Below are 22056 nucleotides of genomic sequence, written 5' to 3' on the forward strand. Positions count from 1 at the left end.
TGTAACGGTAGTTTAACACAATATGTAAAACAAGACAATGACAAATTGTAAATTGTTTATGTATTGAGAACGATCTAAACAATATCAACAAGACCATCCCGAAAAGGCATTTGACCGTGAAACAAAGTAAAGTTTATAATCACGAGTTTAAAACTCCATAAAAAAATAAGCCTTTTGCGAGTTAGATATGTATTAAGTATTGTACAATGACTTGCTCAGTCAATACTACTTACGATTAAAATCATCAGACTATAGACAGTTGCCATGTCAAAATTTGATGGTTCTGGGCAAGCCCTTGCATAGGAACCTCCAGATGAGTAAGCCCTGGTACCATTATGCCACACACATTCATTCAAAATTGTGCGTGGGTGTTCACCGCCTCTTACGTAACTACCACGCAAAATCTTACCTTGAATCAGGCGACATAGCAACTGTCTCGATAGTCTGGGGAATTAAAGTTTAAGCGGTAACTTGTGATCAAGCTCTTCATTGTACCAGACAATATTCAAACCAAACACGCAAATGGCTCATTCAGTATTCAAAAGAAATGTATGATGGAAAACGATTAATTCTTTACGCACCCTTCGCCATGTGTAGATGTACGCTATGTCCATCAGAGTGTAGTCATTGCGTAGTGGTTCGTCCTCCCCATTCTGATGGACTACTTCAACCTACAAAATGAAAATAAATCAACATAAAATACAAAACAATTATACCTGGCCGTAAATACCAGACTAATTTATTTACTTTGTTTTGGCAAATAAAAAATATACATACAAAGAAAGTGATAGGCCTACATTAAACAAAGTAAACTGATTATGATACCATTACCGATAGGCCTAATAGTCCGAAAGCTGTTGTGTATACGGCTTATTTAAAAACCACGAAGGCAGACAAAAATAAAACAAAACGAGGTCATACAAATTTCAGTAGGAAATTAAAAATAAGAAATAGACAGTTAGACTTAAAACAGTCTATTCACTGCTTATTTAAATTGATGGTGGTTATTGGAGCATTCATGTATTATAGTTTTAAAATGTATTGCAAAAATAAAATTAAGAAACAGGTAAGTAATTATTGGCAAAACTGCAAAATAATAATCTTCTCAACAAGTTTATGATCTACGCAATAATTAAACCCCTATGAACAATATTATACGCAAATTATATTGAAGCCTACTCTACAATAACTAGGCCTGTCTCGACTGGGTCCCCTAAATAGCTTATACTAAATTCATTTTTAATTTCATCTCAATTTGACTCAAATGTTTTATCCGTAAATTGCAAGTAGTTTTCACCTTTTTCAATTCTAGCAGAGTCTTTCTAAACGGTTTATAAACAACACAAAATAAACACAGACAAATTAGCATAACAGGGTAACAGAAGCAATCAATTAGAAAGAAATATAATGCAGTTACAAAATGCACAAGAAGTGAACAATAAAAAAGGAGCTTCATTGTAGCACAATAAACCATTTTTCCATTATTTATACACAAAGGTGTGCCATTGAAAGTAAGGTACATGTACTACACTGGCCATGAGACATTGTACACTTTGCTATAATTTCCAGACAAATTCTTCAAAATCAAAACATAATTTGATAAAACTCAGACAGTGCAATCTCCATAAAATGTAAGAGTTTGCATCTTCTTCCATTGAGCTGTGTATGCTCTGTGGCTCTTTTTGTAAACATATTCTTCCATTGAGCTGTGTATGCTCTGTGGCTCTTTTTGTAAGCACGCGATGTAATAATATGCATGGTCTGTGAACACAATAGATGGACACTGTGAAACTATGATAAAAGATACACAAAAGTAATTAAAAGCAAGACTGGCATTGCTGACAGATACAAATTTGGGTCGAAAGAGAGAGCAACAAATAGACAATAGATACATTTCAATTAGATACATTTCAAAATCTGAAAACACAAAAGGAAACAGTTTGCTTTATCATCATCAACCACGGCTTGATGATACACTTTGTACGGAAGAGGGATATAAATCATCTGAATGGTTCGTTACCCTGTGGGCAGAAGAGAGACCGAATTTATTCCGGATGAACTTCTTAATGTGACTGATGCACACAGCTGCGGGACATCGTAGATACCGCTTCTCAACAACCTGTCACACATCAATACATAGTCATAATTGATTCAAAAACATCTGCAACAATTTGATGTTAATTCCAACTGTTTTGATGACTTTAAAGGCACTGTACACGTTTGGTAATCGTCAAATACCAGTGGGCTAAATCGGTCTTCGAAGTTGCGAGAAAATTATGAAATAAAAAACACCCTTGTTGGACGAATTTGTGTGCTTTCAGATTAGGAAAAAAAGACTTCCAACTATATACATGTAGAAGTCTTTTAATATTTTAGTGAGAAAATACCTCTTTCTCAAAAACTACGTTACTTCAGAGGGAGTCGTTTCCCACAATGTTTTATACTATCAAGACCTCTCCAATGCTAGTTACCTAGTCAGTTTTAAGTTAATGTTTTTTAAGTAATTACCAAACGTGTACTTTCCCTTTAAAGCCAGATTTCAATTCAAAAATCTTGTTTTCTAAAGGGATTGTATACTTTCTGTACGCCACAAAACACGACGGTTATACGGTTTATAGATAATGATGGGAGAAAGCTTCCCTCAAAATATTACCTGCTGAGGTGATGTAGTCTTTGAGAAATGAGTAAAACAATTTCACGAAAATATTTGTTCGTGTCAGTTAAGACGAACATTACTTTGTACAATGGATTTAGGCGACACCTGAAGACATTGCTCAGTTAGGTCCGCTTTTTTTTACAGGTAAATTCTACAGGTAAATTGTATCACATAAAGTGGGTAGGGATTCATGTCATGGCAAAAAACTTGATATACAACAAAAGGTAAACTTGGTTTTTCGCAGTGCCTGGATGGGTCTAACACTCACGTCAACAGGTAACCCGTTGGCATCTCCATTGGGGCGTTTACCCGGGGCAGCAGAGCTTCCCTCCCCGTTGCTATTCAGTGGTTTGGTTGGTGTGTCTTTCCGGGGTTGTGGAAAGTAGTAGTCCAGAGACAAGCTGATGTACTCGTCTTTCGTATAGATGACCAGGGAGTCATCGCACACTTCGCCCCGTTCTTCGCGGGCGTTGGGTGACTGCATACTCGTACCTTACGAAATCAAATCAGGAAGAAATTAGTTAAAAGGTTTCGGAGACAGCTCGACTTTTTTCAAGATGTGTCTGTTATTTTTTTTAACTGCAAACTGATTAATCAAATTTTAACATCGATGTTTTTTTTCTGTTCTGATCTTCCCGTCAAGAAAACTCGGCAAAACTTCCTCAAGGGGATTCAACACACCCAAAATAAATGAATTCTAAGCATGGGGAGACAACTCGACTTTGTGTCAAATGTGCCTGTACTTTTTTAACATCAAACTGATTTATAAAAGTTGTACACCATTGAGTTTGTTAAGATGATCTCCCCATTTCAAGGGAATTCGACAAACTCCCAAAAGGGGACATCACACCAAGCTTGTAATAGCCAATCTCTCTTGTACAAACATTGGTTTAACGAATATGACTATAAATTGCACAAATCAAGATATACATTATGTTTAGAATACACTTGACCACTGGACTACGGTGAGATAAAATAAAACGGTAACAAACAAACAAACAAAAACACCTGGTAATGGAACCGTACACAGGGTGCAAGAAGGCCTACGCTAAATTTGGAGACGGACATTTTTGGAGTTTTGTGCGGATGAAAGGAAACAAGCGAGGATCTTTAATGAGATTTGAGATCGGTGACGTCAACTTACTTGCTTGAGGATGCTTAGCGTAGAACTCTCGCCTTCTCTTCATTTCATCTACATTAAATAAAAACAAGTACCAAACTTTCAAATGAGATCTCTAAAGAAACATCAAAATTCCAAACGGACGGGCGTAAAACGTCAGGCCAAAAATAAATATGCAATTTAAAAAGTGAAAGCTTAAAAGAACCCAAAATAACCCCTGTACTGATTTAGTCATGGTTTGTTTACTAATTGTTTCCGACAGCTGTGCAGAGACACAATGGCTTTCAATTCTTCTGCACAATGGTAAACAAACTCTGACGTCATCAGTAACCAAGGCCTTTTAAAGGCACTTGACACGTTTGGTAATTACTCAAAATAAACTGATTTGGTATCGAGCAACGGTGAGCTGTAGAGTATAAAACATTGTGAGAAACGTCTCCCTCTCTCTGAAGCACCGTAGAATTTGAGAAAGAAAGGTAATTTCTCACTAAAATGTTCTATTCTAGAATCTGATATTTCTGAGGCATCTGAAAGCATACAAGGTCTGCAAAAAGGGTGTACTTTCTACCACTAATTTCTTGCAACTTCGATGACCAATTTGCCAATTTGTTTTTCACATTATTTGTTATTTTATGCACATGTTTTGATACACCAAGTTAGAATACCGCACTTTGACATTTACCAAACGTGTCCAGGGCCTTTAAATAAACATTCGCAACGCAATACTCTCTTTTCCTGAAGAAGAAAAACGCGGTGAAAAATATATCAAAACTCTACAGTTGAAGTAAAACAACAATATTTAAGTCATTTACCAAAACAATAAAACTACATGTTACCTTTGAAAAGATTCGGAACAAGCTTATAGACTAAATTCTGGAGAGTTTTATCAGACCTGAACGAATCAATAAAAACAGACTTTAAGATTTTGATTAATATCATCATGAAGGAAACTCGAATGTGGTGAAAAACACTCTTGCAGAAAGTATAGTTGCTACACATTGCATATGTAGGATAGGAAGGAAAAGAATGGAAAATGAAAATAAAAATATAACAACACACAAATCAAGTTGAGCAATCATCAATTACATTAGTCAGGTCATGTTTTGGTTTAAATAAAAAACAGGGTAAATAAACCAATTAATAAACCAATCTATCAATCAAATAATAAATTAATCAATATACCAATGAATCAATACAAGTACAAAAGCAATCAATGAATCAATAAATACATCAATTAGTCAATATGTCAGAGAATCACTCAATAAATCAATATATCAACGAATCGATCAGTTAATCAATATATCAATGAATATGTCGATAAGTATACCAGTGAATAAATCAGCAGTAAATAAATATATCAAAGAACAAGTCAATGAATCAATGAGTCAATATAAATTTAAAAAATCAATCAGTGAATTAGTAAATCAATGAATACGTCAAAAGGTCAAGATATAAGAGAATCGATCAATGAACCAATATACCAATGAATAATCAATGAATCAATATATCAATGAATACGTATCAGAATCAATGTAATTATGAATACATCAATGATCAATCTTTCAATATATAAATCAATGAATCAATCATTCAATGTACAGTATATAACAATACAGCAATAAAATAAAAACGCAAGAAAATTATAAATTCGAGTATAAGTTTTGAAAAGTAAAAACAATCAGTCTATCAATCAATGAATCAATCAATGAATCAATATATATATATATATATCAATTAATCAATTAATCAATCTATCAATCAATCAATCATTTATCCAATAAATCAATAAATAAGTCAACCAATCAATAAATCAGTAATCACCTCTAGCAGGTGTAAAATACACTCACCTTATATTGAGCAGTGGTCGTGTCTTATGCACTACCGTGTCACATATTGGACATTGCCGGCTCTGTCTCAGATACGAGACAATACACGCTCTACAGTCTGCAAACAAATATTAACATAATAGCATCATTTCACTTTGCCTGAAAGTTGATTTTCTCACCCGATAACCACGAAGTTGTTTAAATATTAGCATTGGCTTTTTATTTTAATAAGTAAAAAACATAAAGCAACATTCAATTGATACAAGAAAAAGGTTGAAATGATAACAGAAAAAATAATAATATGCAAGAATAAATTTCTGAAAGTGTATAAGAATAAATAAATTAACAAACCTTAGCAAGTTAGATTGATACGAGAAAAGGTTGGAATGACGTGAATAACAGACACAATATTATGCAAGAACACAAACCAGAAAACTGATAATGCACAAAGTAATATTTGAAATAAGAAATGCACAAACACATCAACATAAGTAACTGGGATTGTTGGCTCTAACATTTGGACAAACAGAAATGAAATAGGGATGATTTCCTTAGCAATTTACAAAATATTAACATTAACCAATTCATTGATTATTGTTTATGGGGGCTTGATAAGTAAATCGATAATAGTCGATCCTTCAATCTGGAACATACAGACTTCAAGTAAGTTATTGAATAGTTTCAACCGATCAAAAGCAATACATCAGACGAACACAATAATAGAAAGTCAATCAATCAATAACAATCAAATAAAATCAAGCAATCAACTTATGGCAAGCTAAGACAGGTGTTGTATTCTGTTAGTTATCAGAAGAAAAAAAGGAACACAAGGGTCAAATTTCGTATACAAAATAATGCATCACACATAAATTACTTTAACAAAATATCTTGACAGACAAAAAACAGATGTGAGCAATTTCATATGATTTTTAAAGGCAATTCTAGGGTGCTGTTCCTTACAACCTGAGGGAACAATAGAGATGTCATAAATTAAATAGGTGCTCATTAAATTTGAAAGAACAATAGATGTCTCGTTCATTACAACTTGAAAGAACAATAGAATGTATTGTTCATCACAACTTGAAAGAACAATAGCATGTGTTGTTCAGTACCACTTGAAATAACAATATAATGTATTGTTCAATACAACTTGAAAGAACAACAGAATGTCTGGTTCATTGCAACTTGAAAGAACAATAGAATGTGGTGTTCATTACAGCTTGAGGGAACGGTAGAATGCCATAAGTTATGGGTGCTCATTAAACTTGAAAGAACAACAGAATGTCTGGTTCATTACAACTTGAAAGAACAATAGAATGTAGTGTTCATTACAGCTTGAGGGAACGGTAGAATGCCATAAGTTATAGGTGCTCATTATTTAACTTGAAAGAACAATAGAATGTCTTGTTCATCACAACTTGAAAGAACAATAGAATGTCTTGTTCCAATACAACTTGAAAGAACAATAGACTGTCTTGTTAATCACAACTTGAAAGAACAAATGTCTTCTTCATCACAACTTGAAAGAACAACAGAATGTCTGGTTCATTACACTTTAAAAGCACAAAATAATGTCTTGTTCATTACAGCTTGTGAGAACAATAGAATGTCACAACTTACATGAGTGCAGACACTCATTCATCGTAGTTGCATCAATCAGATACCCGCCACATAATATGCAAATGAGGTGCGGGTTGACGTCAGTGATCTTCAGCCGGGTAGGCCGATGCATTGTGGGGGATGGTTTAGCCAACAGCCTGTAAATAAGAATGAAATGATACAAAGACTTGTTTGTGTTTTGTTTATAGCTGTATGAGTTACTGGTGACATGACAAAGGACGCATCATTTCACATCTGGGGGGAAGGACAGTTATTATGTACAGAATCGAGAAAATAGGCATGGTGCGCATATAAAGTCATACAGACTGTTGTGTTTATACTTATAAAGCCCTGCATAATGTGCAAGGAGAGTGTAGTTTATTTTTTTTTATAGATTTTCTCTTCAGTGCGAACGTGGGGAAAGGAATTTAGGCCAATGATTTTTGCTTGAGTGTACACAATTTATTCAAGAGTTGAGAAGAATTATTTTCTTAAGTATATTCTCAGAAATCGAATTTTAACTCAGCCTAACTCTGACGACAGCTACATACAGCTTGGCAAAAACTTCCTAATTTGCAAGCTACCTTCTAAAAAGTGCAAAAGCAGTGTATACATTGTTTTTATAAAAACAACCTTGTTTTTGGCTGCTACAGAAAAGCAAACACTCTTTTGGTTTGAAATGGAAACCCTCTGCGCAGAAAAGTCAAACTAATTTTCATTCCTTGTCCGAAATTCATATTCTGACCTTTGCTGAACATACTGACACTGTTCATGCAAAAGGGCGCGCGTGTTTTGTGGACGAAACTTCACCATTTAAGGCACTGGACACCTTTGGTAATAATGTTCAAAGACCAGGGCCCAATTTCATAGAGCTGCACAAAATTTTGCTTAAGCAAAAAAATCCTTGCTTAGTAAAATCAGATTACCGACCAAGACTCCACTCAATTGTTGTGCTAAGTAAACAACAGCTACATACCAGTCACAAGCAAATGTATATGGCATGACATTTTGGCCAGTAACATGTGTAAAATAAGCGAGCTATTTTCGTGCTTAAGCAAATTTTTTGCTTCAGCAGCTCTATGAAATTGGCCCCTGCATTATAATCCCAACATTATGCACAAAACAACAAATCTGTGAAAATTATACCTCAATATTAGTCATCAAAATTGCAAGAGAATAACGAAAGAAAGAAAAAACACACTTGTCGCACAAATGTGTGTGCTTGCATGCTGCATAATAATAAAAGGCTTCAGGCCGGAAGCCTTTTATTATTTGAGTGAGAAATTACCTCTTTCTCAAAAACAACGTTACATCAGAGGGAGCCGTTTCTCACAATGTTTGATACTATCAACAGCTGCTCTCCATTGCTCGTTCCCAAGTAAGTTTTTATGCGAACAATTATTTTTAGTAATTTCCACAGTGCCTCTAAGGTAGTGGTCCAAGCGAATCGGAGGGGCATGCTTTCCACCCTTCGATGAGGCATCCCTGCGGAAAAGGACTTTCCCAGAATCAAACCGGCACAATTAAAATGACCAGGAGTTTTTTTACTGTTATAAATCTTTGGTACTACTGGAACTTCCTTTTGTGTAGAACAAAGTACGTTTTACTGCAACTGAACGCGAACGCCACTTAAATGTGACTGCAAGATTATGCTATGATAATTCAAACAGGGTGGAAGGCAGACAGTAACATAAATATGAAGTATCGATTTGATGACAATTTGCTGCACATGGTACAGCTTTATTACCATAAGTTAGCATCCATGAATAGTCAAAACAGATTTATATTCATCAAAAAATGAATGCCACTGAGATTATTTACTGACTATAATACACTGAAATTATTTACTGGCTATACACGATGACCACCCTACACCCATCTTGTAAATAATGAAGTGACACAAAACACACTATGGACTGAAGACATGAATAATATGTCGTATCGATTTGAATATTCATGCGTTATATGCCCTTGCAGTATATTACTTCTTTTTTTTGCAGTGAACAGTTGTGTCTTGTTGCGATATTATTGCTACTTGATGGAATTGTCAGATGATGCATGAGGCAATCTTCATCACACACTTAAAGGCACTGGACACTAATGGTAATTACTCAAAATATTTATCAGCATAAAACTTCACTTGGTAACGAGTAATGGGGAGAGGTTGATGGTATAAAACATTGTGAGAAACGGCTCCCTCTGAAGCGACGTAGTTTTCGAGAAAGAAGTAATTTTCCATGAATTTTATTTCGAGACCTTTAGTAAAAGAATTTGAGGTCTCGAAATCAAGCATCTGAAAGCACACAACTTCGTGTGACGAGTGATTTTTTTTTTCTTTCATAGTTATCTCGCAACTTCGACGACCAATCGAGCTAAAATTTTAATAGGTTTGTTATTGTATGATGTTGAGATACACCAACTGAGAAGACTGGTCTTTGACAATTACCAATGGTGTCCAGTGTCTTTAATGTTTACAAAATGATTCGAATTATTTGCGTACATCATTACGTCTGCATGAACTAACCACAGTGAACGGATTTCTCATTTATTTTTATATCAACGGTTACAGCACCGGAAGATAGTTTCATTCCATGAACTGAACAATCTGATACTTAAAAACAAAATTTACAAATCACAAATCCTGTGCCAGGTTCATGTATTAAACGGGTCCTTTCCAAAACGGACAATTTGTGATTCGACAAAATAAAAGCAGTAGACAATACCGCAAAGGTTAACATGAAGAAGAAAAAAACATACAAACCGACTCGAGTCTCCCACCCACACCACCGCAATTGTCATGGTCTTGATTTACTTTTAATTGTTTTCGAGCCAGAAAGCCTCAAATACCGTCGTACAGAAAGTTTACTGCAACTGACGTTTTCGCTATCAAATTTTCGCGGGCTTAGAACCTTCAAAATAAGTATCCATTTATCAATATTCGGCAGGAAATGCGCTTTGAATTGATTTGCAAGTCTGTCTCTTTTGCCGAAGTTTTAGACATAGACACTCACCCCATGTTCTCCCTCTGGTGACTGCCTTACTTATTCAATTAAAGTTAAAGGCCCAAGGAGATGGTAAACAAATCCTGAAAAAAGGAAATCACACGTCTGTGTGTGATAAACTTGTCAAGTAATTAATTCTTAATTCATTGTGAATTTTAAGTTTTGTTTTATATCTGATTCGAAAATTTTGCGTAATTTTATGCTGCATTTATATCGTGTTTTTCGTGTGATGGGGGGTTTTTCTTCTCGGGTTTATGACGAACAACGAAATTTTATTTAGAGTTCATCACATTGTAAGAAGTTTTATTCGCGCATTTAAGCATCCTCGGATGGAGAGGGCGCAATACTCAAAAATAAAAGGCTATACTGTTCATTACGTTTAACTAGCAATTCTATACTTATACGTCATGAGCAAGATAGGCATTTGCTGTTTCCCGTTTTGTTTAATCACCGCAATGCGTGGGTCAATTGTCATAGGTAAGGCTTATCATGTAGTATGTTATAGCCAACTATGTTGTTGTTGTTTAAGGCAGTGGACACTATTGGTAATTACTCAAAATAATTATTAGCATAAAACCTTTCTTGGTGACGAGTAATGGGGAGAGGTTGATTGTATAAAACATTGTGAGAAATGGCTCCCTCTGAAGTGCCATAGTTTTCGAGAAAGAAGTAATTTTCCACGAATTTGATTTCGAGACCTCAAGTTTAGAACTTGAGGTCTCGAAATCAACTATCTAAACGCACACAACTTCGTGTGACAAGGGTATTTTTTCTTTCATTATTATCTCGCAAGTTTGATGACCGATTGAGCTCAAATTTTCACAGGTTTGTTATTTTATGCATATGTTGAGATACACCAAGTGTGAAGGCTAGTCTTTGACAATTACCAATAGTGTCCACTGTCTTTATAGGCAGTGGACACAATTTGTAATTACGCATAATAATTATTAGCATAAAACCTTACTTGGTAACGAGTAATGGGGAGAGGTTGATAGTATAAAACATTGTGAGAAACAGCTCCCACTGAAGTGACGTAGTTTTCGAGAAAGTAGTAATTTTCCACGAATTTGATTTCGAGACCTCAGATTTAGAACTTGAGGTCTCGAAATCAACCATCTAAACACACACAACTTTGTGTGACAAGGGTGTTTTCTTCTTTCATTATTATCTCGCAATTTGGACGACCGATTGAGTTCAAATTTTCACAGGTTTGTTATTTCATGCATATGTTGAAGACTAGTCCTTGACAGTTACCAATAGTGTCCACTGCCTTTAAATAGACGTTGACTTGAGGACAGGTTAAAAGGCGAGGGTTGTGACCTGAATATGGAAGGATAGGGCTGTCCACTGTTCAACTATAATGAGGCGGGGTCTGAGTGTGTGCTTTTTTAACAAATCTTTTGTTTATAAACGTTCCCGCAAAGTCACAGGCAAAAAAAAAAAATGAGTTAGCACTTAATTGCCTGTTTTAATGACATTTTAATATTAATTTTTTACTTGCCTTATCTTGTTTTAATTTTCAGTTCAATTTTTTTTATTTCTGTGTAATATATTATTATACACATTTTATTCCCAAGGCTCATATTTTTTTTTAGTTGTTTTCACTTTCGCCTTTCTCTGGACGGCCTCTGCATGTTGTCGTAAGAATAGAAAACAATAAAAAAAAAAAACTGTTCATATGAAGAGTGTATAATTGCTTTTGATTTTATTTACCAGTAATATGAAGTGATGCCAATCTTATTGTTTTATAACAAAATGTTAATCTGCACCTAATATTATTGCAAGCCAAGGTTGGAATAACTCGCGGCTGTACATCGCACAAGTGAAGGTCCAAGCAAATTCACGGTGGGCTGACAAATCGTTCAGGGGTGGATTTCACAAAGGTAGTCCTAACTTAGGACTAGTCCTAGGCAATGCTAAGAGATAGGACCAGTCCTAAGTTAGGATGAGTTACTGGTCCTAACTTAGGACCAGTCCTATCTCTTAGCATTGCCTAGGACTAGTCCTAAGTTAGGACTACCTTTGTGAAATCCACCCCTGTCTTCTCAACGTTGAATTTTTTTGTGGCAGGACTGCTTTGTAGAGATAGGTGCTGATCACCTGTTCCCCCTCGCCACTCACTGGCTTGGTATTTTTAGCTATTTGCTTCTTTGTATCTTTATGTATCGATTTGTATATGTTTTATGCCAGTGTAAAGTCTAATAAAACTTAAAAAAAAAAAAACTAAAACTAAACTAACTTTAATTTTTAACTAACTTTCTTGCCCTCGTATTATAAGCAGTGTTTTCACAAGTACTTAAAGCAGTGGACACTATTGGTTATTACTCAAAATAATATTAACATAAAACCTTACTTGGTAACGAGTAATGGGGAGAGGTTAATGATATAAAACATTGTGAGAAACGGCACCCTCTGAAGTGCCATGGTTTTCGAGAAAGAAGTAATTTTCCACGAATTTGATTTCGAGACCTCAGATTTAGAACTTGAGGTCTCGAAACCAACCATCTAAACGCACACAACTTCGTGTGACAAGGGTTTTTGGTTTCTTTCATTATTATCTCGCAAGTTCGATGACCGATTGAGCTCAAATTTCCACAGGTTTGTTATTTTATGCATATGTTGAGCTACACCAACTGTGAAGGCTAGTCTTTGACAATTACCAATAGTGTCCACTGCCTTTAAATTTGTTACAATTTTCCCACTTTTTCTTTTGGACATGCTTTTTCACCCTATGCTCCTCTTGTTGCTATAAATGGATATGCTTTTTTTGTGCTTGTTTATGCCACTAACGAAGGCCCGGTATGTGTCGAAAGCATAAGGTCACCTCACAACTAGTTTGATGTCAGTGTACAGTCATGTGTATTGTAACTTTGTATCTCGTTATTCGGAATGGGCCTGCTCGTGAAAGGGGTTTAAACTTTTCAGCTCATGTTGAAAACAAAATCATTGAAAAGGGCGTGATGCAAACGTGACAATGAAACTGTCACACTCACGTAGTATGACGCGTGAGGTTCAAAATATAACTTTGGGTCTACTGTGTTTATGTGTCCAACCGTAGAGCATAATTTAAAGTACACAGTGAAGGACCAAGCCTCTAGTTTAGTAACTGTATAAATCAGGCCCTGAAAACAAAGCTTTCTAAGTGTGTAAATCTCACTGTTTTTGTAGAGAACAAGGTTGGCATTGCCCTGTAACCCTAGACAATCCGAGACCACTTCCGTAAAATACGAGAAATTGGTGGGACAGTTTCTAACTAATCGAGGGTCGTGGGTTGGGCACAGATTGACTATGGATTGACGCACAACATAATTCAAGTTCATAAAAAAATAACTGGACACTTTACGAATGAAATAAACACACAGAGACGAAGGTACTATATGTTGCTAAATGACTATATTTTATTTATTCAATAATCTGGTTGAAAATGTAGGTTTACAAGCATAAAATAAAGGGTTGTTGTTGCAAGATTCAAGATAAATAGACATGTTCTGATCGGGCTGGGCTGTCGTCAACGATTTAAAACTTTCCCTGCCAGGTTTTCAACGAAAACGAGCTAAATAAACACGTGTAGGATTCCAAGTTGGTCCAGGAAGGCAAACCCCTGATCAGAACCTATTGTAAAAGCAATAAACATGAAATAAGCGTGTAGTGTGAGAGCATGCTTTCCACGACTACAGCAGTGGGCGATTGTATGGAAAACGGCTCCCAATCGCTGTATATCCACAGGTGATGATTTTAGCCGCCGCACCGTTCCCAGAAAACCAACCAAATCCTACGATTCTGACCGAAATAGGACAAACTGCCCGGTCATTCGTTAGTAGATAGTGTACAAACCACCAACGAACATCCGTGAAGCTGCTCATAATCTCTAACCACGCTAAATCGGTGAATTCTGGGCTGATAATTTCTCCCCGTTAAGTACAACGCGATCGGCCATCTTGTTGAAACGAAATTTGTTGATCAGAAAACCTCAACCCACGCAGCTAGAAAATTACCCCGTACTCCCCCAATGCTCCACACAAAACCAACACCATACGAAATCTAACAGTCTATATAATATAGATCATGAATTACCTTACTGGTGCCTGTAAAGATACGCAGATTTCACAGGAAAAGCAGAAAACGCAGAGTTTTTTTCCTTCTGGACAACGTAAAATCGCTCAACGTACCCGTGACAGTGTCTACGTAGTCTAGAATCCAATGGAAACACAAGGGCTGGTACGTTGCATTGACAGGACTAGCACTACATGCCGTGTGTTATACACACACATACAGAGTATACATGGGCTCTGCACACGTACCGCTGTCGGCCTTCTCTGAATGGCGGAGATAATCACGTGATCTATTACTAAATTCCTCAGTTCAGCAGAGCAGCGCGAGTAGTAGCAGTAGGTGCATAGGACAGTGGATGAACAAGGACATACGTTGTTCATGCCGGAACACTGCGAACAACGTTGGCTGAAAAAAATTTATTGTATTTATAGAACTCTGATCCAAGACACTATAGTTTTCTGTTATCAAACCCTACCTCCATGATCAAACCAAGCATACAATAGCTTATGCTTCAAAAGCCACGATCGATTCAAGAAAGATGTTGGTTTATAAAGCGTTTTTTTTTAGGCCTTTACGGTAAATGGCAAATGTTTTAGAAAAAGCCACATTCGGAAAAAGCCTGAATGATAAAGTATCTTTTAGCTGTTTGTTATAATTATAACGGTGCCAAATTACTGATGACGAATTATCATAAGTTTTTGTTAATTAACACAGCCTTCTAGACCCTACACAAATTAGTCTACCATTACATTTTGTAAAATATTTGTGGGGTTAAACTTGATCACTGTTTCATTCTAGACAACTTTTTTGAAAGTTGCTTTGGTTGGTTTGAGCGGGTCTACGCCGGTCCTCAATGGAAGACAGTTTCTTGAGCAGGTGTCGCACTTGCCTGCCTCTATAGGAAAGTTGCAACCCATATCCCATAACTGCACAACACGAGCAGATCCAGCATTGTTGAAAAAAAAAATAAGATAGGATCTCATGGACTCAATGGTTCACACGGTCTTACTCCAACGATAGAAAAGAACCGAGATGGCATATATATTTTTGAAATGTTCAATTGTGCTCGATCAGAATATCATGCAAATTTTCTCAAAGTATACTCACGGTTTACACGAAAATCTACAGTATTGTAAACGATCAAGTTCGCTGCTATTATAGTTTGTTGTTCGCGGTAGGTAAGCCAAGTGATTTGATCAGATCAATGCTTCTCGCTTGAAAACCATCGAGTAGCAATTAAAGAGTGTGATGATTTTAAATCATAATTTTCGTTTATTTATTTAATATTATTTATTTTAAATCTTTAGACACAAACAATGATTACAAGTTGGACAGGGGCTGTCAAGAATAAAACAAAGGTTTTTGAAAAGCTTTGTTTTTCCAGTTAAGCCTAAAGAGTACAAGCCTACCAAGTTTTTTGAACTGACAGACTTTATGAAATTAGGCCCAGATTATTGCAAGTTGTTCAGTCTGAAAAACACAACCAAATGGATCAGTCACAACTGATGAGCATGATTCTATTTCCGTATTGGTAGTTTCAAATCCTGATTCTTATTCAACAATCTAACCACTTCTTTGATCATTTGTGCCAAAGGGTATGTCCCTGATCTGTTGAACCGCTTCAACAGCGTCATAAGTGAAATTGCATATAGGCCTATTACAAATAATTTGGTTTAAAAATTTAAATTTATGAGTATATATTAAGTTAATTTACCAGGAAGGAAGTGTTTAATTACGCTTCAAACTAATGAGGAAATTAATCTGAGATTTGTGGTTGTCACATGAGGACCTCAGACAGCCTAAATGTGAATGAAGTCTACTTCAAACAAAAATATGTTGTGGATCACTTTTAGTGCGTTGCCCCGCCCCTTACATATAGCCGTGTGGATTGTCGAAGGCAGTTCGAATCACATCAGAGTTGCCAACATTTGCATCTTGCAATCAGTGAGATGTTTTTCAATAATAACATTAAAAGGCAGTGGACACTATTGGTAATTACTAAAATAATTATTAGCATAAAACCATGGGTATACGAGTGGGGAGAGGTTGATGGAATAAAACATTGTCTGAAACGGCTCCCTCTGAATTTGATTTCGAGACCTCAGATTTAGAATTTGAGGTCTCGAAATCAAGCATCGAAAAGCACACAACTTCATGTGACCAGGGTGTTTTTTCTTTCATTATTATCTCGCAACTTCGACGACCATTTGAGCTCAAATTTTCACAGGTTAGTTATTTCATGCATATGTTGAGAGAAGACTGGTCTTTGACTTTCAAATTTTATTTTCAAATTTGCCCAAGTTAATTTGCACAGTATACTTTTTGCGGAGTCAGGGATAGCTTTCTGGAATCCCGCCTCCTCGCATTGCATTACGTGGATTTGGATTCCAGCCCAAGTTTACATGATCGGTTTCCCATTATTAATTTGGCGTTTTCCCTACCACATTTTAAACCTAAACGTTAAATGCATTAGTCATCTTTCTTGACTTCATTGCTCTTGGTTTACAGAGGAACCATTGGTTTCTTTTCCAGAAAGGTTTCAAAATGCAAACTAATGATAAAAGGAAGAGTTAAAACTACAGAGGAATTTAAATACACTTGTCTTTTGTTATTGCAAAGTAAATACATCGTGCCAGGATCTTCCCATGCTAGGACAATGGGTTTGTAAATATACTCTGTATCAATTAATTTACTTCCGTTACTATAGTAAATATTATTTGAAATATTGTGTTGCTCATTAATTTGCTTTTCACTCGGTGTTATGTCTTGCGTTTATTTTTGTTTTGTCTGCTCTGCACTGTACCATGGCCAATGTTGGTCATGATAAATGACCTGCCGTCGATTTCACAAAACTCTTCCTAACTTCAGACTAATCTTAGGACTAAGGACGAGTCCCAACCCTGCACTATAGCATGCAGACCTTCAGACTAATCCTAAGTTAGGAAGAGTTATACTCGTCCTAACTCGAGATAAGACGAGTCCTAACTCTTTGTGAAATCGACCCCTGGGCTTAAGTGTTCTTTATCCTCTGTATTGTATATATTGATTTGCTCAATAAAGATTGATTTACCTATATTGCCCCAGTAACCACAAAACTTGCGAACCACAGGAAATATTGCTTAGTAGTGACAGACTTTCAGCCAAAAGATTTAAATATCAAGTTTATATCGTTGCAACGTAGGCCTATGGGGCCCTATCACAAGAAAAATTGCTAAGCAGTATTTTTTGCCTAACAGCTTTATGAAATGGGAGCAATAAAATGGCAAAGTAGGCCAAAGAAATGTTAGGTGTAGACAATATTGGGCCTATCATTGGTCATTGTGTCAGGTACCCTGCTCAGTAGACGGAAAGTAACAGTTCAATTCTCACATTACGAAATGGACCAGACTATCTTTTCCTTCCAGCCTCGGTTTGGTGACATTTGGGTCAAAAATTTGGGTCACTTAGCCCGCGACAATGGCATCAACATATCCAGAAACTTACTGGTCACAACTGCATGAGAAGCTTTACTCTACCTGGACCTGGGTTTGGGTTTGTTAATTAAGTGTGCTTGTTAAATATCTATTGTTTTTGTTTTATCTAATTTTAGTTCTCATAACGTCTCTTTTGACTTTCGCTTTTAATTTTTCAATTTTTCTTGTGTATAAATTTTCTCATGTGCTTTTTAAAAATTGTATATAAAAATGTAAATTTTAATATTTTTAAATCAGTCTCTGTATTTTAATTCAGTCTCTGGACTGCGACAAGCAGATGTTTTTACAATAACCCAGAAATAAAAATTTAAAAAAAAAGAAAAAAAAAAAACAACAAGATGACCACACATTGATAAAGTTCAATAAGTTTGTGACGATTAATGTTCAGAAGCTTTGGATAATAAGAAGTCAGGGCGGAGACCGGTACAAATACAAGTTATTAAAAAGTCTTATGACAATGGAACAGGATCTTTAAAACAAAATCTGGTCTTTGTGTTTTTTAATCAAAATCAAAACAATCCTTTCCCCAAACTTTCCCATGTAAAGTCAAACAGGGACTAAAATACACGATAATCGGGATTAGTAAACGAAAAGGAACAGGGTACACATTATTAATAGTCCTCACAAATACTTCACGGTGAGTAAGAAATTACAGGTTTCTGTTTAGTTATTTATCTTTATTTATTTTACTTTTACTTACAGAACATGTCAATATTACCAAAGGAACCGGCATGCTCGAAACTCCAATATTGAGTTGCGGGGGAAAAGTTGATATTTCCTGCACTAAACAACTCGATATATTTTGTGAATATCTTTTTGTTTTTGATTACCCCCTGGCAGTTTGTCGGGGAGTTTAGGAGAGCGGAGAGTCCTATTATTCCAGTTACGTCTTCATTATTCACATCTTTAAGAAACTTAATGTAACTCAGTATTATTATTATTTTATTGTTTTAGAATTTCATTCGTTTGATGCGACCTGACGCCTGCAGTGTGACGAATATAACCTGCAATAGTTGTCGGGAATTTAATTTAACTCACGCAATTATTTATTTATGCACCTATGTTGTCATACCATGTACTTGCTATAAATTATAAAGACGTAAGGAAAACATAAAAACATCAATGGCAAGCTACATATTTACAAACAGGAAAACAAAGTTTCAGTTTCGCGCGTTTGCATTTTATAATTATAGTTTATGTTATTTCATTCTATTTTCGCACTCGCGCATGGTAGTGAAATTCGATATTGCCTGAACTAAACATTATGAAATGCAAAACCTCACTCTTACACAACGGTTTTATTTTTCGCAATTGAAGAAAAATCCACAACTCGGTTTTGAAATAGTTGTTTTGACACTTCTGCCTTGCTTCAATAACATTAACACAAATCGTAACTTCATCAAAAAAATTATGCATTTCTTAAAACGCCACAATCGGCCATCTTTGATTATGACGACATAAGCCAGACATCCTTTCGCGCTGGATGGAGAAAAAAAACCTCTCTCCACATCCGCCACTAAACAACCAGCCTAATTCGCATCACGTCTCGAAGTAGTAACTGACAGCCCCAAACAAAAGACCCACACCATTACCTGCAAACGGAGAAACTAGAGCACCGGAGGGGTATACTAGTACTCACGGTAGTGAGGCAACGGGAAAGGTTCGTCGTCAGCCTAGCTGGGTATGCAAGGTTGTCGACGCGCAGGTCCGGTGGCTGAGCCCAGCTCCGGCTGCATGCATGATGGTGTAGTTACTACAACACACGGCTTAACGCAGCGCATGTCGCATAGCACCTCAGCGACCCAGACAGTGGAAATGGAGAGGAGGGTCACGTGACTCTGATTTTCTCAGAAGGTTCAATAGACGCTGCAGCTATGAGGTTTTTTTCTTCTCTTTCTTTCTTGAGACGTCATGAAGACATTGGCTGGTGATGCTGCCACCTTAGCACAGGCAAAGTGACTTTACTTTTGCGCGCAATAATATCCGAGAATGCTTGTAACTCTTTATGGGAAACAACCAGTTGTTAGGCCCTACCATTTGGGATTTAGAGAAAACAGCAATTACAATTTCAAGTCTGTTTTCTTTTCAAAACATGGATTTCGCGTAGCAAACTGTATGCTATTTAGTATTCAAAGGGTTACCTTAGCATAGTGTGAGACACACTGTGGAGGTGTCTTCACTTTTGCGCGCAATATTGATGTGATATTTCCAAAAATGACTCTGCAACTCTTCATGGAGAATATCCGTTTATCATTGCGGATTTACAAAGGACAACGACAATTTCTGGTCTGTTCTTTTTAACGATGGATCTCGTGCAGAAAACTGCATGTTATTTAGTCTCAAAAGGGTTACCTTAGCAATGTGTTAGACACACTGCGGAAGTGTCTTCATTTTTTCCCCGCAATATTGATGCAAATATTTCCATTGAAACTCTTCATGGAAAATATCCGTTTATCATTTCGGATAAATAAAAAATTAAAAATTATGTTCTGTTCTTTTCAACGATGGATCTCGCGTATCAAACAGTGTTAGTTTATCTTCAAATATGGACATTTCTAGACGTTTTTATACTGTTATTTCAACGAGATAGACCATGTCCAATGCATACTCTTATAATCAGTTTCATTTATTTCTTTCTAATAAAACAAACACACGAATCGTTTGCCTGAGTCTCAATTAAACATATATGTTAAATTTGTGTATTCATTTTTTGTTGTGTTTTAAGGTCTTTTTATTAAATACTTTGTAATTTTCATTTCATGTGATTTTAAAAGTTGATTTATTGTATTTATTTTTTCAGATGAATCGGAAAATTGTTGAGTATACAGTGTTTACACACATCGGTGTCAGGGTAAAACCAAACATATAGCCGACACAAAATGTAACTTCTGCTTAAAAAATATTTAGGGCTCATGCGTTTTATAATTTCTTTATTTATCTATTATTTTTTGGGGAACAACCTTTACGGACACTGCCGTCTTTCTCAAGAGCAAACATTCAGCCTATTTATATATTATAGGCAAAAGTATAATACAACAAACAATTCCCGCCCACACATAGTTCCCTCTGGATAAAACGAGAGTTCCAAACCACCCAAAACCATAAAAACTCTCCCGATGACGACGAGAGCAGACCGTACCGTTGAGAACAACCTCCACTATCCCGGCTATCCAATAATCTTTCAAGTATTAACGACAGTATAACACACAGATGAGCATGTGGGTGGACATGGTCCACCCCCATGAGAAATACTAATTATTATCTCAATAATAGCTTAAGTCAGAAAATTACAACAATTTGTTTACGGGTTTTTCGTTAATGTTATTCAAAAGATTGAGAGAGCGTTTTAGCATGCAAAGTTAAACAACAAAAATCTATGTTTAAAATAAATTTTTTTTTGGTTTAACATTTGGGGCTTTTGCTACCTCCTCCGTCATGTAAACTGCAATTTGTATATTTATGGGGGTATGTTCCTTATGGAAGACAACAAATAAATTGTTGCCAGGTCTGCTTCAAATTTATCCGTAAATTTATGGTTTGTTTAAGTTGAGGCCTATTTTTCAACGAAAATGCATTTAGTCATTGAAGGACATTCTGAGCGCTAAAATAAGACAGAGAAAAAGAAATTCAATCCATAAAGAAAATTATTGCGCATGTAATATTTATTCTAAAATTACTATTTTGAAACCATCCATCTTCAAAACAACATGTGCAACTATTGTGAGTTGTTTAGGGGTTCCATAGTTTGTTTTCTTACCACGTTGATTCTGTGGAAATGTTTGTGATTACTACATAACCCTACATCAAAATACGATGTCACCGGAGTTTACACCAAAGAATATCAATCAAAAATACCTAAATATATTACAGGAAGATAGATACCAATAGTGGAACAAGTTGTCTGATTCGTTAACAAGTTGGATAAGCAATAAAACAGCAGTTGTTGATGCAGAAAATAGTTTCGCTGCCATGGGTAAAATAAAAGCCAATATTTGGCCTACCAGTCAACTTTAGGCATCATTTTAAACTTTTCTAGTTCATATTATTGCACTCATTTCCCGAAACAAACACAACTAACACCCAATCCAAACACAACCATGACCGATGGTTAGCTCAAGATGTTTTCTTATCTGTTCAAACTTCTTTATTTTCAAAACATCAAATCGGTTCTTATCTGTTCAAACTTCTTTATTTTCAAAACATCAAATCGGGATGAAAAGTAGTCCCGATCGCAATGTTTTTTGTACATCAAAACATTGCTACTGTCGTAGTGCTTTACAATGGGGAATTTGTTTTTGCTAAATCGATTAAAAAAAAAAGGAATCCT

The 22056-nt window shown here is 35.9% G+C and overlaps 1 protein-coding gene across 3 annotated transcripts in view; it reads right to left on the reverse strand.

Moving 5' to 3' along the window:
- The window catches only part of LOC139948582 (uncharacterized), a 48733-nt gene that overhangs the window by 4925 nt on the left and 21752 nt on the right, over positions 1–22056 (reverse strand). The window contains exons 1-8 of one of the 3 annotated variants that reach the window (XM_071946754.1): positions 14283–14407; positions 7223–7359; positions 5624–5720; positions 4613–4668; positions 3801–3848; positions 2925–3148; positions 2021–2119; positions 582–671 (exon numbers count right to left, since the gene is read on the reverse strand). In XM_071946754.1, the coding sequence (XP_071802855.1) occupies positions 582–671; positions 2021–2119; positions 2925–3148; positions 3801–3848; positions 4613–4668; positions 5624–5720; positions 7223–7334 (726 nt within the window). In that variant the 5' untranslated portion in view covers positions 7335–7359; positions 14283–14407. Of the gene's footprint in view, positions 1–581; positions 672–2020; positions 2120–2924; positions 3149–3800; positions 3849–4612; positions 4669–5623; positions 5721–7222; positions 7360–14277; positions 14408–22056 lie in introns of those variants that run through there. The other 2 variants (XM_071946752.1, XM_071946753.1) reach the window with 2 other exon arrangements.

The sequence above is a fragment of the Asterias amurensis genome, chromosome 16 (assembly GCF_032118995.1).
Source record: "Asterias amurensis chromosome 16, ASM3211899v1".
Classification (NCBI taxonomy): domain Eukaryota; kingdom Metazoa; phylum Echinodermata; class Asteroidea; order Forcipulatida; family Asteriidae; genus Asterias; species Asterias amurensis.